Source organism: Oculina patagonica, chromosome 12 (genome assembly GCF_052425735.1).
Source record: "Oculina patagonica isolate OP01 chromosome 12, crgOcupat, whole genome shotgun sequence".
Classification (NCBI taxonomy): Eukaryota; Metazoa; Cnidaria; class Anthozoa; order Scleractinia; family Oculinidae; genus Oculina; species Oculina patagonica.
In genome coordinates this window covers 8,785,984-8,803,214 of record NC_135769.1, presented here as the reverse complement: position 1 = coordinate 8,803,214, position 17,231 = coordinate 8,785,984, and the positions used below count along the sequence as shown (strand labels likewise).

Genomic DNA, 17,231 nt, shown 5'->3' with positions numbered 1-17,231 from the left:
GCCGTTTTCAAGTGTTTCATCAAGGTGTGTGATAGGGGTGTCATTAATGTTTTGCTGCTAGCTTGATTCGAGCTCAATGTTCGTGAAAGTTGGTGTGATAAATTAAAAAGACATAATTCAACAGGCTGCAGTGTTTGTTTGGTACAGAAGTTGTTAGTTCTTTTTTAATTAATTTTCAAAGTTGTGGTAAATTTAAGCCTTGACAGTGGTCGTTACAAGTGCTCGTTCGGGTGAACCGAAAATCCTTAAAAATTCGAAAAAAATTAATGATCCGGTCAAGTGAATTGTGTTTTTAGTATAATTACATGAAAGTCTTGCAACACACTAGAAAAGAGCGAAATCTATTTAACAAGCCAGAACGGGCAGACCACTATTACAGATACAGCCTCTTAAGTCGTGATTGCAAATGCATTTGACAAATTTTTGATAGTTTACTTCACTTTCCCACATGTATGAAATGGAATTTACATGTGAAGACTTCCCTAATCATTTCCAAATTTTTACAGAATGATTCTCCTCAAGGAATAACCGGCTATGTAAACTGAAAATGATTAAAGACTTGCCGACCGGAGAAAGGCTTTAAGTTTGGCAGAAAAATAAAGCAAATGCTGTTCATTATTCTGTTCAACCCGAATCCTCTGCAGTTATCTGTTGAATTCCATGTCAAAAAGACACATAACATGTCCAGCGAAATTAACCTGTTTTAACGAATATTTTTGTTTCTCTTTATGGGCTTTCAAAAGATAAATAAAAGTTATTAATTTTGTCAGGTTATGTTGATTTTTTCTAGGCGACATGTTCTAAAACAAATGATTTCCCAGATGAATTTACTAAAATTTACTGAGGTTTGAGCACTTGTTTAATTATTTCAAACTTAAAAAGTTTGCATAGTTGGTTTATTTTTTAGTAAAAGTCAAGGTCATGCATAAAACGTGTTCTTTAGTGATCATTTTGACAAACAAATTACTAATTTTGAGCTACAAGCAAGGAAAAAAATGTCATCTGATCTTTTTTTTTTTTCAACGAAATCACTTGACTAGCTAGAAATAGTGCCACGCCAAGTATAACAAATAAATTTTTTAAACTTATCTCCGAGTCAGGTTAATTTTACTCAATATCTCTGCCAAGTGATAAACACTGTGTTTGTTCTGTACCCATTGCAAATGCAAAGTAAACAACAATTAAGCAAACTTTTGATAGATTTCTGAAGCTCTGCACGAAAGGTATATCTTCTTGGCAGAATTTTGCCTTTCGCGTAAAAAACTGGTATAAATTCATTTTAAGAATGGTGCAATGGTGCCTTGTATTTTTCGTATTCTTTGCACGATTAATAGCTGTACGGGATTGAATTTCCTTGGCAATTTTATATGATTCGACGTTCTCATGTCATCTTCAGTTGAACAGTTGTTCTTTTACATTCAACGTATTAATAGTACGTTATAAAATTACATCATAAATCACACTCCTTACATTAACAAGTTAAATTCATACACTGAAAATAAAAAATAACGCGCAAAAAAAAATTTAAGTAACTAAGAAACAACATAATAAAAATCACCAAACGTAGAAATAAAAACAAAACATGCAAACCGAATAAATACAATAATAATAATAAAAATAATAACTGATAAGAGAGAAGATAAGTGGTTGCATTGGTAGGGGGAGAAATTCACAAACTTAATATACATCGCCTCCTTTATTTTGGTTTGAAAGTTGGACGCAGCAAAATCTAATTTTGTAAAAGATTCTGCAGGCAGAGTCGCAGCATGACTAAAATGACTGTAGATATGGGACGCCTTATCCGACACAAGGTGCATGCTCGGCGGTAACTATAAAAACATGGTATTATGCAAAATGGTTTTTTATAGAATGTCTTAATAACAAGAATGAAATCTGACAGTGCATTGAAATGGTTTTTTTCAGAATTTTCTTTATCAATAAACAATAATGAGTTTTTTCTTAATATGCAAAAGCAATCTTGAAAGTTTACATAGCTGGTCATTTCCTTTGCTTGTTCACTCTGAATATTTGGGAATAATTAAGGAGGTGTTCAAATTCAAATTTCACTTCATTCATGTCGAAAATCAAGGGCTTTACCAAGCCCAACGTATTAGAATATAACATTATCCACTTGAAGTCAAGCATAAGTTATGGAGAGTTAGTCGATCTTCTCCCCGGATAACTTTATTATGTATTTTGCAATTAAAAGGCAATAATTATCTAGAATTTTCAGTGTTTTGTAGTTGAAAGAAACCCAACTCCATTTCTGTTTTTGTTACGTCTTCTGTGTCAGAACACTCGTGCCAAAACATATCTTTGGTAATATCTAAAAATTCAAGATAATTCTAGCAAATAACTCAATTTTTTAAATAGATATTTAAATAAGTGAGACGTGAAAACTGACAGGCCTGTTAAGTTAAGTAAGTTCGTAAATTACCTTAATAACGCGCGATAACGTAATATTTTGTAAAAGAAAAAGTTATTTAAATAACTAACAGTATAGACAGCGATTATTTGGTACATATTTCATAGTAAGTGTTTATACTACTCAGAAATACAAATACAAAAATACCAATGAGGCTTGTGGAGCTTTTACTCTAAGACAGCTGTTGATTTAGCAGCCGCTTCAAAGCCTGATTGAAACTTAATAAACTCAGAAACGGCACGCTTAGATTTTTTCTTTAAAATTCACAGAAATTATTATTTTTTTTATGGTAGAAAACGTGGATGTTATGGCTCTTTATATCAATTCAGTGCTAGGAGTAATTATTTCCAATTTTACAAACAATTTGATTTGTTTAAAAGGAAAATATGACTTCTGATTCTTTTATTTATCCACGCATTTAACTCGTGAAATAATTACTGATTCTGTAATACAGAATTAACGATTTGGAAATTTACTTCGATTCGTTTGATCACCCTTAAAGATAAACTGGCATCTTGCTCCAAAACTAAATAAAAAAAAAAAAAAAATTAAAATATTGACCCTGAAAAATCCAGAAAGAATAAGTATGCATTCTTGTGTATGAACGTTCCATATATTGCGTAAGGTTACCATGACATCATTAATTAGAAAGCCAAACGTTAGTTCAACTTGAACAAGCAAATACATTATTTTGCTTATACATAAGGTAGACAGTCAATCGTTTCTTCTAAGTGCGACGAACGCATCGCGTGAAAGATGCTGGGCAAAATTTTGTTCCTCTTCATGCTGAGCGCTGGTAAGGAACAACTGTATTTGTTTTTTTCCCTTGTGATCTTCTATATGTGTCTCTCGGGATTAGCAAATATCTTTTCTCTTTAGTCCCGTGCTCAGTTAAAAACTTAAAAAGCTACTCAGTGAAAGACAAAGTAATAACGAATTTGTTTTAAAATAAGCCCTATAGAAAGATAATTTGTTTTTGTCCTCAAGAGATGGGCCACGTTGAAAAGGGATAAATGTATGCATTTAATGTGACTTCGTAGGTATTCCGGACGCACTTGTTCCTGACAAACTTTGCTTCATGGCTTTCTCGGCTTTGACGCAATGGCAATTAAACGTTGAGAAAATTAAACTGTCACCAGTAATTAAGCTATAATTAATTCCAGTAAGCTAAGTTGATAATCATGATAAACGTCGAAGACATAAGCTTTAACCAGTCTAAAAAATCATTGTTCAATGAGAAACGCTCACCTGTTGCCCACGTTTTCGCACGTTTCTACTCAATCGTTATTTGCAAGTTGCAGGGGAGAAATTCACAAACTTAATATACATCGCCTCCTTTATTTTGGTTTGAAAGTTGGACGCAGCAAAATCTAATTTTGTAAAAGATTCTGCAGGCAGAGTCGCGGCATGACTAAGATGACTGTAGATATGGGACGCCTTATCCGACACAAGGTGCATGCTCGGCGGTAACTAAAACATGGTATTATGCAAAATGGTTTTTTATAGAATGTCTTAATAACAAGAATGAAATCTGACAGTGCATTGAAATTGGTTTTTTCAGAATTTTCTTTATCAATAAACAATAATGAGTTTTTTCTTAATATGCAAAAGCAATCTTGAAAGTTTACATAGCTGGTCATTTCCTTTGCTTGTTCACTCTGAATATTTGGGAATAATTAAGGAGGTGTTCAAATTCAAATTTCACTTCATCCATGTCGAAAATCAAGGGCTTTACCAAGCCCAACGTATTAGAATATAACATTATCCACTTAAAGTCAAGCATAAGTTATGGAGAGTTAGTCGATCTTCTCCCCGGATAACTTTATTATGTATTTTGCAATTAAAAGGCAATAATTATCTAGAATTTTCAGTGTTTTGTAGTTGAAAGAAACCCAACTCCATTTCTGTTTTTGTTACGTCTTCTGTGTCAGAACACTCGTGCCAAAACATATCTTTGGTAATATCTAAAATTTCAAGATAATTCTAGCAAATAACTCAATTTTTTAAATAGATATTTAAATAAGTGAGACGTGAAAAATGACAGGCCTGTTAAGTTAAGTAAGTTCGTAAATTACCTTAATAACGCGCGATAACGTAATATTTTGTAAAAGAAAAAGTTATTTTAAATAACTAACAGTATAGACAGCGATTATTTGGTACATATTTCATAGTAAGTGTTTATACTACTCAGAAATACAAATACAAAAATACCAATGAGGCTTGTGGAGCTTTTACTCTAAGACAGCTGTTGATTTAGCAGCCGCCTCAAAGCCTGATTGAAACTTAATAAACTCAGAAACGGCACGCTTAGATTTTTTCTTCAAAATTCACAGAAATTATTATTTTTTTTATGGTAGAAAACGTGGATGTTATGGCTCTTTATATCAATTCAGTGCTAGGAGTAATTATTTCCAATTTTACAAACAATTTGATTTGTTTTAAAAGGAAAATATGACTTCTGATTCTTTTATTTATCCACGCATTTAACTCGTGAAATAATTACTGATTCTGTAATACAGAATTAACGATTTGGAAATTTACTTCGATTCGTTTGATCACCCTTAAAGATAAACTGGCATCTTGCTCCAAAACTAAATAAAATAAAAAAAAAAATTAAAATATTGACCCTGAAAAATCCAGAAAGAATAAGTATGCATTCTTGTGTATGAACGTTCCATATATTGCGTAGGGTTACCATGACATCATTAATTAGAAAGCCAAACGTTAGTTCAACTTGAACAAGCAAATACATTATTTTGCTTATACATAAGGTAGACAGTCAATCGTTTCTTCTAAGTGCGACGAACGCATCGCGTGAAAGATGCTGGGCAAAATTTTGTTCCTCTTCATGCTGAGCGCTGGTAAGGAACAACTGTATTTGTTTTTTTCCCTTGTGATCTTCTATATGTGTCTCTCGGGATTAGCAAATATCTTTTCTCTTTAGTCCCGTGCTCAGTTAAAAACTTAAAAAGCTACTCAGTGAAAGACAAAGTAATAACGAATTTGTTTTAAAATAAGCCCTATAGAAAGATAATTTGTTTTTGTCCTCAAGAGATGGGCCACGTTGAAAAGGGATAAATGTATGCATTTAATGTGACTTCGTAGGTATTCCGGACGCACTTGTTCCTGACAAACTTTGCTTCATGGCTTTCTCGGCTTTGACGCAATGGCAATTAAACGTTGAGAAAATTAAACTGTCACCAGTAATTAAGCTAAAAAAGTAATATCAGTCGATTTTACTGGGCAAAATATGTTAATTTTACTGCATCCAGTACAACATTTTTGTCGTTATAATTTGTTGAAGGTCTGGATACAGCTTATTTTGACTTAATACGTGGATACCGTGGCCAGGTCTCGAAAAAACCGTTGGACCAGAAGTTCGGAAACATTAACCTTGTCTAAATTCAACTCTAACATTATGTTAAAATTTTCTATAATTAACGCTCGTTGACAAAACAGCCACGAACCCAAATTTCTGTGAGAAGTCTCCCCAGTGCTTACTCAATCAGTGTTTACTATTCGGATTGTCGATAGCGCAAACCGTTTAAAGGTATTCGCTTCTTCTGTAAACATTTTAAGCCTCTGAAGTTGCGTTAACCAAACTTTTTCCGAACATTATACCAAAGATTTGTGTCAAATTCCATATACATGAATTTTAATGTACTGCAAAATTTTTGCATCTATTTGTTTTTGCTGCTGCGCCTTGCTGTGAATTTGAGAACTGTTGTTGGGATTGTAAGCTACTCCACGACTGATATCTTGCAAAGCAGACAAGCAGTTTGTTTTCTATACAATAACAAGAGCCCCTGATAATAGCAAATACGAAAAGAGCACCGCCCTATAGCAAGAATTCGCACCTTTAATAGTGAGCGTCAGTGACATGAGCGCTGAGTGGGTTTCCACTATATAAAGAAAAGTCAAGGACTTTTTCAACTGATTTCAAGAGCAGTGCTATAAAACAAATTAGTTTTATTCAGAGGGTATGATCAATGAACATAAGTTTTAAACATTGTTACAGTTACAGTACAATTGACCAACGTTTTCCTGTCTTTGTTGCCGTAATAATATTATTAAAATGTCTGTATTCGTCTTACTGTCAAAAAAACATGTGTCCGTGACTTTTTGTCTGAGAGCCTTAATACGGGCACCCCAGATAATAAGGACAGTTTGGTATGTCCCCTTGGTCCCACTGTATAAACTTCCGACGCCCTCAATTTAGATTAGGAAATATAATTTGACAACTGTTGTTGTGATTGTAAGATACTCTGCAACTAGTCGTTTGCAAATCAGACAAGCAGTTTGGTTTATATATAATATCAAAAGCCCCTAAAAATAGCAAATACGAAAAGAGCACCGCCCTATAGCAAGACTACGCACCTATAATAGTGAGCGTCAGTGACATGAGCGGCGAACACACCAGGGTGTTCGTGGAGCGGGGTTGCACTATATAAAGAAAAGTCACGGACTTTTTCAAGTGATTTCAAGTTTTACTCAGAGGGTATAATACATGACCATAAAGTTTCCATAGTTTAAACTTTGTAACAGTTACAGTTCATTTGAACAACACATTTTTGTCTTTGTTGCCGTAATAATAATATTAAAATGTCTGCAGTCGTCTTTCTGTCGATAAAACATGTGTCCGTGACTTTTTGTCTGAGAGCCCACTTAATATGGACACCCCAATAATATGGACAGTTTGGTATGCCCCCTTGGTTAGACTGTATTGACTTCCGAAGCCCTCAATTTAAATAAGGACATAGTATTTGGCTTACTTGAAGTACCATGCCCCATTCTGACTTAAATAGTTCTTCATCTTAAATTCGCACTTAAAATGAATGCATTTGCTTGAAAATATTTTAGCCTAATATATTTTTGTTTCTTTTATATGTATATTTTTAACAGATTTTGCCATCCAAGGTAAGCAAACTATTTGTATTAAACGGATTGTAAGAAAACGGGCTAGCCAAATAGATCGTTTTTTAAAGCGTTATTGAAATTCGCATTTGCTTAAACATTTGCTTCATGAATTTGAGTTATTAGAATTCCAAGTTAAATAAGAATGTAGTGGCCAAAATCTTATGAATAAAATGAAGTAATCTCTGTAACAAAATTACAGTTTTATCTTTTAATTTCTTTTGATTTTATACTGTATTTTTTTTCGCTCTATTTGTCACTTATGAATGTTGACGTATGCTTTATTAGATTGGTGGCCATGATGTAGCTGCTGTTACAGAAGATTTTTTGTTTGTTTGGTTGTTTTTGTTTCCAGTTTTTGCAGTTGATTACTTCGAATGCATGAAGGTCGACAGGGACGATCGTAGAGACTGTGGTTATAGTCACGACAAATCCCAGTGCGAAGCCCATGGATGTTGTTTTTATGATTACTTGGACGGATCGCAAAATGTATGTTTTTACCCTGCACGTAAGTTGAGCTCAACACTGTAAGGTAACGCTAATGACAAGTCCGTTTCACCGCGAAAGGGTCAGGGAGCCGTTAACATAAAGGTCTCCGCACACGTGGAGACAACAGCAGGGACATGATGCAGCAACATGCAGCAGTGTCAAAATCGTATGTTGTTCACAGTGAAAGGACATGAGGCAGTGACGATTTTGAGTCAGTTTTGTCCTTGCGACATGTTGCACGGAGTTCAACTCGTTGAACTTCGAGCAACATGTCGTAGGGACAAAATGCTGCTGGAATTCGTGTTGCACGAGCCAAAAGTTATCAGCTCACAGGAGGGGACGTATCGCTGACTCGCTACGACATGTCCCCGTTACACATCCCTGCTACTTGTCCCCACATTGTGAACAACACGTGTTTTTGTCACTGCGGCATGTTGCTGCGACATGTCCCACGTCATGTCCCCACATTGTGCGGAGATCTTAAAGGATCGGTGTATCAGAAAGTGTAGGCTATTGAAGAAAGAAACGAGTTGTTGAGAGTCGAACACAAAGCCCAATTAAACTCCCTTGAAAAATATCTATATGACCACTGTATGTAGCTAGAGTGAGTTCCCGGTTATCGGTTATTAGTTTGGGCGAGGTGTTGTCATAAATGACCCGATAGCGGCAGCCAGAGGCTCCTTGAAAAACAAACGTGTAACATTCTAGATATTAATTGGTGTCACTGAGTTAAAAGTAATTCAATGAGCTCTCAGTAACAACACAGGAAACCCAAGGTAAAGCTTAATACTCTAATCACAAATTATATTTTGTCTAGAGGAGCATGACACCATGACCACTTTTGAGAGGGAGGGGGGAGGGGAGGGGGTGGGGGTGGGGGTAGAGCTTTAGCTTGGGTTCCTTTTGTTGTTACTAGCTTCGGCCCCAGGCAAGAACTTAACAGGAACTTACCATCTTGAATATATTCGTTTTTAGTTGCAAAGTGTTACAATGTTCCCCAAGATCAACGAACAGATTGCGGTAATATGGGCCAATATGACTGTATGGCAAAGGGTTGTTGCTATGACAGCGGAGTTAACGCTGGGGTACCGTGGTGTCATTATGATGAGTTCTATACAGGTAAAAAAAAGTTCTAAAAATGTAAATGTATTATTTTTTTTTTATAGTACATAGTTTTTTTTTCTGGCCTCCAACAGTACTACTAAGTAGTGATGCATGAAAATGAAATTTATAACTGTGTCTGCCTTGTTCCCGACGAAAAGATCAGAGTGGTACCTTTCTCGATGCCCTTTGGATTGATTGGTCGTAGACAGCCCCCGTATTCGTTTCGCTAAGGAAAAGCAATGCCTTTCAGCACCTTGCCGTGGTTATTTAAGTTGGCTGCGTTAAAAATATCAACAAAAATCCCGTTGTTGAAACAGTGCTGGAACATAAAGTTTTAAAACTTTTCCGCCAGGAACCCGGCGGAGGCCAGCTTTAACCAACGAACGAGCAGCCAAAGTTTTTCTTCCCGTGAACTTTGGACGCAATGCAACCAATTTATAAACGAGAAAAAAAATGTCCTTGTATGACCATGCAGCGCACAGTTTCAAGGTACCAGGATCGCCAAACCAACCACAAGTAAAGCGAAAAAGGCCTGGTCTATGTAAATCTGAGCAAGATATATCAGGACCGATTTACGATTGACAACATTGTCGGAGAGTGGTGTTCCATAAATCTGTTTTCCGGCTTTCATTTGAGGGCTACAACTTAATTACAAGGCGTAACTCCCAATTCTGGCTCACTCTTGCTGACGAAGTGAACAAGAGGATCCTTGAACAGCTTCCTACTGATCAGCAACCCTCCGCCCCACTTGACCTTCTACGCCTACATTATCCAGAACTTGTCAGACATCTCCCTGTGCCAAGCTGAATGCCCAAAAGTCGCTGATCTTACAGACAGAAGCCCTGATGCTGCTTCAGTTCCTACACCTCCACCACGCACCGCAAGTGCTAGGCCCCCTGTGTACCTTCAAGAATACATACTAGAGTAGTGCGTTTCGCACGGCTGCTTTGAACTGCAAAACTATTTCCATCCAAATTAAATAATCGTTTCAGAAATATTGTTTACATCCTTGAACTAATAAAAAAGAATCTGTTAATTTTCAGACACTTACCCTGCGTAGCTGGTGGCATTGTTGTGTTTTAAAGCGTGTACAAGCAAGCGGCGCAGCCGCGAGTGGCTGGGGAGGTGGAGTTGACCCAATCCACTCGCGGCTGCGCCGCGCGTTGTTGCGGCTTTGCCGCTTGCTTGTGCACGCATTAAAACCCAACAATACCGCCAGCTACGCAGGCTATCATACACTCGTTGCTGGTTAACAAACTTAGTGTTATTTCTAAGACCAAGTGTTGTTTTTTAGGCTCAACTGAACTGTGTTAAACTGTTAAGAAGGAAGAAAAGGTTGCACAAGAGGGCGCTGTCATGTTTCCTCTACCTGTCCATCGTGTTCTGGGCCGCCATCTTTAAGTCATCGTGTTGTTGATCTTATCAAACCGTTAAAAGTTTTCTATTTTCGAGTCGTCTCATCGTTCGTCGAATTAATGATTTCAATCTATTATTTGCAGCCCGATCAAAACTATCCGACAAATGCGCTTATGTTGAAGACGCAGCGAAAGAAGATTGTGGACAAAATGCCGGGTCTGACCCCGACACGTGTACAGGAAATGCATATGGCTGCTGTTATAACAACATAGTACCACAAGGAGTCCCTCATTGCTTTAAACCCGGTAAGTTTAAAAACACAAACGAAAAAACTGAATGACCAAAGAACAAATGAAAAAAAAAGAACACAGGACGAATGAGTGAATGAATGAGCAAAATATTAATGGAATAAAGAAAAATGAGAAGAAGAAACGAAAAGAAGAACGGGAAAAAGAATAAAAGAACCAAACAAACACCGATCCAATGATAAAACACGTGAAAGAACGAACGAGCGAGCGAGCGAAAGAGCGAAAGTGAAAGGGTGCGAACGAACGAGCGAATGCGGGAGCGAACGAGCGAACGAATGAACGAAAGGACCCACCAACCAACCAATCAACCAACAATCGCGATCGAATGGATGGTCAGACTGACGATCAAATGAGTAAAATTCAAATGACTTCACTGCATGGTAACCGATCTTTTTTTAACAGATAGCGAGTGCATGGTCATTAGCCAAGATCAGCGTGTAGATTGTGGCTTTCACGGGGTGACGCCAAGCCAGTGCAAAGAGAAAGGGTGCTGTTACCAAGACAACGTCCCAAGCGGCGTTCCATTGTGCTTTTACAGTAAATCTCAAATGGGTAAGATATATTGAGAAGTAGTTAAAAAATATCCATTTTTAGCAAAAACAAGAAACTTCAAGTAGTTTATAAACGTGCGGTTGATGTTTTGACCACATTTCAGTTCTTTGGCTAGAAAGGCACGGCGCCGCACAGTCACTTGCGAAACACACAAGTCGTGTTTGACACCCCAGTTTGTAAGAGGGTCCGTTTTAAAAACTCTTTTATTATAGGCCATAGTTAAAATTACATCACATAAATCGCTTTTGATAGTTTTTAATAGATTTTAATGTTAATAGTTTTTAATTTTTTTTAAATCTTAAAATATATATAGTTCTATACATTTTTTAGAAAATTGTAACAACAGTACACGTAATTCAGTCCAGGGATTGCTAAGTGTTGTGGTTTTTAATAAACGCTTCTTCTTCTTCTTCTCCTTCTTTTTTTTCTTCTTCTTCTTCTTCTTCATCTGCATAAGTCGCGGAGTGTGCGTGACATGAATTTCCTTCACCGCGTCATCTCTTTTTTTAACCACATGCCTGGCCGGATGGATAAATTCCAGCTTACGCTTGCAAATAATCCTGTAAATCTAGACTGTCAACAGCCTCTCTATTTTTCAACGCCAACCGTTTTGCGCTGGCATCCATTTCTCTCGCCGTTCTTTCCCCGCGCTCATCCATCCAAAAAGAGGGCTGTGAACAGTCTAGGGTAAATCGTACGACTTGTACTCGCTTTGAGCCAATTCCTAAATAACTCAAAAATAAATATTTCACACAAATAGACCGCTGAGTATTCGTAAATATTTTTAAATTAGGTGGCATGGGTCTGACGTAGTGGTAGTTTTATATGTAGACAGCTTGGACATGTCAGTCCTCTCTTCTGGTAAACCCTCGAATGACAAAAAAATATACATTTCACTCTAAACAGAGGGCGGAATGTTCATGTTAAACAAATGACCGCTCAGGTAAACACCAAATATTGCGTGACCGTGACAAAGAAGCCGGCTGGGCCGCGTGGGACTGGAACGATTTACAGACCAAAAAATACATAAAAGACCAAAAATGAACCAGATGCGCACGGTAAATAATCTTCCCAAAATGCATGACAGTCATCTTTTAAAGTCATCCCTTTTTTATTTGTCTTATTTTCAGATCTTCCTGAAGATTGCGCTAAAGTTGAAAACGCCGCGAAAGAAGATTGTGGACAGTATGGTGTTACCGCTTACATGTGTAGAGAAAAAGGTTGTTGCTATAACAACTATGTACCAGAAGGCGTGCCGCATTGTTTTAAGCCCTGTAAGTTTCAACAAACGAACGGTCTGTTGTTTTTTATTTGTTGCAATGATGTTATGTTGTAATTACTTATACAAGATTAAAATAAAGCAGCTTCAGACTTAAGTACTTTAATTTGTCTAGTTTCGCTTAGGTTGATTAAAATCCAAAACAAATAACAAATATAAACAAGAAAGACAAGTCAGTTGTAAACCAAACAAAGAACTATTTAACAGCAACCAAACAAAAGGAACGAAGGAACGATTGAAGGAATGACTGGAGAAAAGAAGGAAGGAAGGAAGGAACCATCCAAGCAACCAACCAACCAACAAACGAAACGAGCGAACAAACGAACGAAACAAACGAATCAAACGACGGAAGAGCGAATGAGTGAAAAAACAATGACGTCAAATTCGATTTCATTTCAATAGATAGCCAGTGCCTTGACATTAACGAGGATCAGCGTCTAGATTGTGGCTTTGCAGGGATGACACCAAGCCAGTGCAAAGAAAAAGAATGCTGTTATAAAGACAACGTCCCCAGCGGCGTGCCACATTGCTATTACAGTAAAAAAGTAATGGGTAAGATATTTATAGAATACTTCATGGAAAAAGCGCGTACGATATTTACGCACGACTTGGTGATAAATCAGAAATCGAACGAGTGAGCGGAGAGAACGAGTAAGATTTCTGATACAAACCAATGAGCGCGTAAATACCGTACAAAGCCCTTTCCATGTGGTATTGAGTTTGTTTTATACGTACTGAGATTGTAATAAAAGTCATTGAACGCAACATTTAATGAACGATTCTGTCGAAGATACAGCAACATGTACAGGCCAAGCAAGATATTTTCGTAACGGCGTAAATCAGTTCAAGGTCTTTATCGGTCAACGGCACGTCAAGCAGCTTTGTATTTGCTTCCACGGCCTTCGGTTTTCTTGTTTTCTTTAAGTCAACTAAAGGGGATAACCTGCACTGTACTTGTTCATTAGACTGTTCGCAGTCCCCTAATTTGCCGTGAAATCGTAGAGATCGATCGTTCAGTCCGACGGGCCGCCATCTTGGTTCACGAACGCGAGCGAACATCCTCCCCCCACCCACGGGGTTTTGGCACACTCTCCAGTGTTTGCGCGCGATCGAGAACCAAGATTGCGGCCCGTCAGACTGAACGATCGATCTCTACGACTTCACGGAAAAATAGGGGACTGTGAGCAGTCTACTTGGTCATCTTCTTCTGAGGGTATTGTTCATTTCCGCTCGTCGTGGTCTTCTTCGTGTTCTTCTTGCCATGTCCGCTTTGCCTTAATTCAAGTCTGCATGAATCCTTATCTTTCTGATGGATCACAAAGCGACTAGCACTCAAAACGTGTCGACTGGTTTATTCTAAGCAAAGGACTTCTAAATTAATGGCGTAATACTATGAGTGATTTTACTAAACCCTTTAGCTAGTCTCAAGTTACGTGACGTCATACCTAACTGTAGTTAATGCCTTCGGTCGATCGACTTTGCGGTCACACCAATGAAGTTACCCACAGTTAGTTCTGATTAGCCTTTGGATAATGAGTGATTTAACTAAACCCCCGCCAATGAGTTACCATATACATGATAAAGGCGGCGGTCACATCTAAGACGTATCCAAAGTTTAACTTTAGTTAATCTCAATTTACGTGATTATACCCAGCTGTAGTTAATGCTTTTCGGTCGTCTTTGCGGTCACACAAATGCAGTTAACTATAGTTAGTTCTGATTAGCCTTTGGATAATTTCGACTTACAATTAGATAACGACAGCCCTTGCTGTTGATCCTTTAAGTGTAAAAAAAGGTTGACCAGCAAAAGCCGTGTCTAGTTGTTCCTTTATTAGTTTTTATTTACTTTTGTACGACCTAGGTGTCGTAGAAAAAAATTAAAAAAGGTTAAAATTTATCATTGCTAACATTGTTTATTTGTTATTTTTTGGCATGTTGTTTTTCTTTTTTGCCCTCATTTCACGATTTATTTTGCATATTTATGTTCATCTCACACATACGATAAGAATTGTCACATTCTGATTGGTTGTTCCTTTGTAAACTTAAGACTAGCCCACGAACCCTGCTTGGGTACAACTATATATATCACCGAGGCGTTAATTTTCTAACTATAGTTAGAGTGAACAGAGAAGCGGTCACATTACCAAAATAGCTAACTATAGTTATCCCAGTCTTAACTATAGTAAGTAGCCTAGATGTGACGGCAGCCAATGTATGTGATACTATTCCATTGTTTCTTTTGCTAGTTTTGACTTTTATGCGATTAATATTAGAAATTGTTTCGCAAGTGAAATTAAATCACTCTACCATGCTTTAACAAAGTTATAAAAGACCATAACGTATCAATTTCTTACATTTCACGTCTAACTTTAAACAAAAGCTTAAAAAAGTCAGTGTTTAACTCGATTACAATTCTTGCTAGTGGACAAAAAACATATTGTTGAAATGTCCTCGTTCTCTCTTCTCCAGACTGTTTTTTTCTCACTGTTAGCAACTAATGGCCAGCCGAGGGAGGCTGGCGGTGAGGCCTTCATTCTACGGTTCTGTATGTTGTAAACGACAAGTAGTTAAAAATGTCTATCATTTAGCAAAAATAAATCTCAAAATGCATGAAAGTCAGCTTTAAGGCAGAAAATTAATGTTTTCTAATTGCAATCTTTTTTTCAGACTTCGTTGCAGCCCTTTCTGAAGATTGCAAAAATGTTGAAAACTCCTTCAAAGAAGACTGTAGAAATAATAGTAATGACGCTGACGCGTGTAAAGCAAATGGTTGTTGCTATAACAGTTATGTACCGGAAGGCGTGCCTCATTGCTATAAGCCCTGTAAGTTTGAATAAAACGAACTAACGAGCAAACGTTTAACGAGCAAACGAACGAAGGAACGAACGAATAAACGGACGAACGGACAAAAGGACGGAGGGACAAAGGAACGCATAAATGAACGGAACAACAAAAGTATAAGTAATCAACAATCAATAATTTTTTTTAAGTGTTAGTTTTATCTACCCTTGTCTCGATTGGAATAGCCGCGAGCTGTAAATAGCCAAATATTCAGCCGTTAGGCGTAAAAATTGAAAAATATTAACCATAAGCCGTAAACAAATGTTTACCTTTAGGTCAAATTCATTTTATTTTAATAGATAGCGAGTGCCTTGCCATTAACGAAAGTAAGCGTATAGATTGTGGTTTTAAAGGGATGACGCAAATCCAGTGCAAAGAAAAACAATGCTGTTACCAAGACAACGTCCCCAGCGGCGTACCATATTGCTTTTACAGTAAAAATCAATTGGGTAAGATATAAATAGAACACTTCATGGAAAATGTGCATACAGTTTATATGCCGTACAAAGCACTTTCCATGTTGTACATGTATTGTGTTTATAATATACGTACTGAGATTGACATTTAATTAAGTCATTGAACGCCCCATTTAAAGGGACTATGTCAAGGGGCTTTCGCAGTTTCTTGGTCTAAACTCATCGCTAGAAATCGCGGACATTGAAGTCGGCGAATTTTGATGCTTCTTACATTAACCGCTCGCGAAACTTGGTAATAGCCGCTGATTCGAAAGCCTGACTTTGGGCTCATATACATCTACGATGGTACACAAAAATGCGGCCTACACAGTGTAATATTTTGTGAAGTAGGAAAATCACTGGTCATAAATATTGCCTGATAATAAAAATGGAGCAAAAGATCTTTCAAACGATGGCTTTTGCGGCAAAATTGGAGCAAAGACGGCTTAAATATCGTAGCTCAAAGACAGCGGATTTTGGGATTTCAATGTGAACTGCCGCCGTGTGTTTACAGTATGCGATTTTTTGTAGTTTTCTAACGGCAAAGATACAAATGAAATCTAATCGGAAGGAGATGTAAATCGTTTGGTGAGTTAGATTCATGTATAGTTTTATCAAATCTGCTTGCACATTTTTTCGATCACATTCAGTTTGCCGATAATCCCCGTTGATATACTTTAAGTTTTCGGTTTTCGCCATACATTTCTCCTCTACGCCTTATAATTTTGGTCTCAAAAACTGTTCGCAGAAAACGTTCATGAATACAAATGAAATTAGAAGTCTGCACTTCAATTCTTGTACAATGTGGTTCTTAATACATCAATCTACTGTGTTCCGCTTGCACATTTTTACATTTGTTAATTTGTCAAGAAATATTTAATAAAACATTTCATTCTCCATACATTTTCTTTGTAATTCTTGCGTTCGCTTCTACGGTCAATGTACCGCAGGACATACTATTCGCGGACTCGGAGGTCCGCGATTTCTAGAGATGGTTCTGAAATAAGTGGTAGGCAACTTTATCCATGAAAAACTTTGCCTTTGAACATTTAATAGAATATATAGCCTTTTTTTGGGGGGGGGATAACAATCAAACTTCTTCTATACATATCGATTTTTTGAAGGCGCGCGGAAACAACTTGGAAACGTTGGCCAGCGTTTTCAATTTGCAATCCATTTCTATCCGTGCTTTCCCGAGCCAAACGCGCTTTTAATTAAACAATTTTAGTGCCATAAAATAGGAACTGTTTATATATAAAATTGGACCATTATTTTTAGGTTTCCTACAACCCAAATATAAATTTGCGCTGTTCGAAAACCGGTGAAATCCGTGACATAGTCCCTTTGATAACCAATTCAGTCAAAGATAATCCAACAGTACAATTTTATTTATTATTATTATTTTATTATTATTATCAGTTTCGTATTTGCTCCCACGGCCTTTTTTCAGTTCTTTTTGTTTTGATCGTTCAAGTCGCCGATAACCTGCACTATACTTGTTCTATTCT

At 37.1% G+C, this 17,231-nt stretch overlaps 1 protein-coding gene across 2 annotated transcripts in view; it reads left to right on the top strand.

The window, feature by feature from the left end:
* The first annotated feature begins 7,698 nt into the window (after positions 1-7,698).
* The window catches only part of LOC144633237 (uncharacterized), a 54,077-nt gene continuing 44,544 nt past the window's right edge, over positions 7,699-17,231 (top strand). For both annotated transcript variants that reach the window (XM_078492068.1, XM_078492067.1), the window contains exons 1-8: positions 7,699-7,847; positions 8,804-8,947; positions 10,432-10,593; positions 10,999-11,148; positions 12,279-12,422; positions 12,830-12,979; positions 15,095-15,250; positions 15,568-15,717. In XM_078492068.1, the coding sequence (XP_078348194.1) occupies positions 7,721-7,847; positions 8,804-8,947; positions 10,432-10,593; positions 10,999-11,148; positions 12,279-12,422; positions 12,830-12,979; positions 15,095-15,250; positions 15,568-15,717 (1,183 nt within the window). In that variant the 5' untranslated portion in view covers positions 7,699-7,720. The remainder of the gene's footprint in view (positions 7,848-8,803; positions 8,948-10,431; positions 10,594-10,998; positions 11,149-12,278; positions 12,423-12,829; positions 12,980-15,094; positions 15,251-15,567; positions 15,718-17,231) is intronic.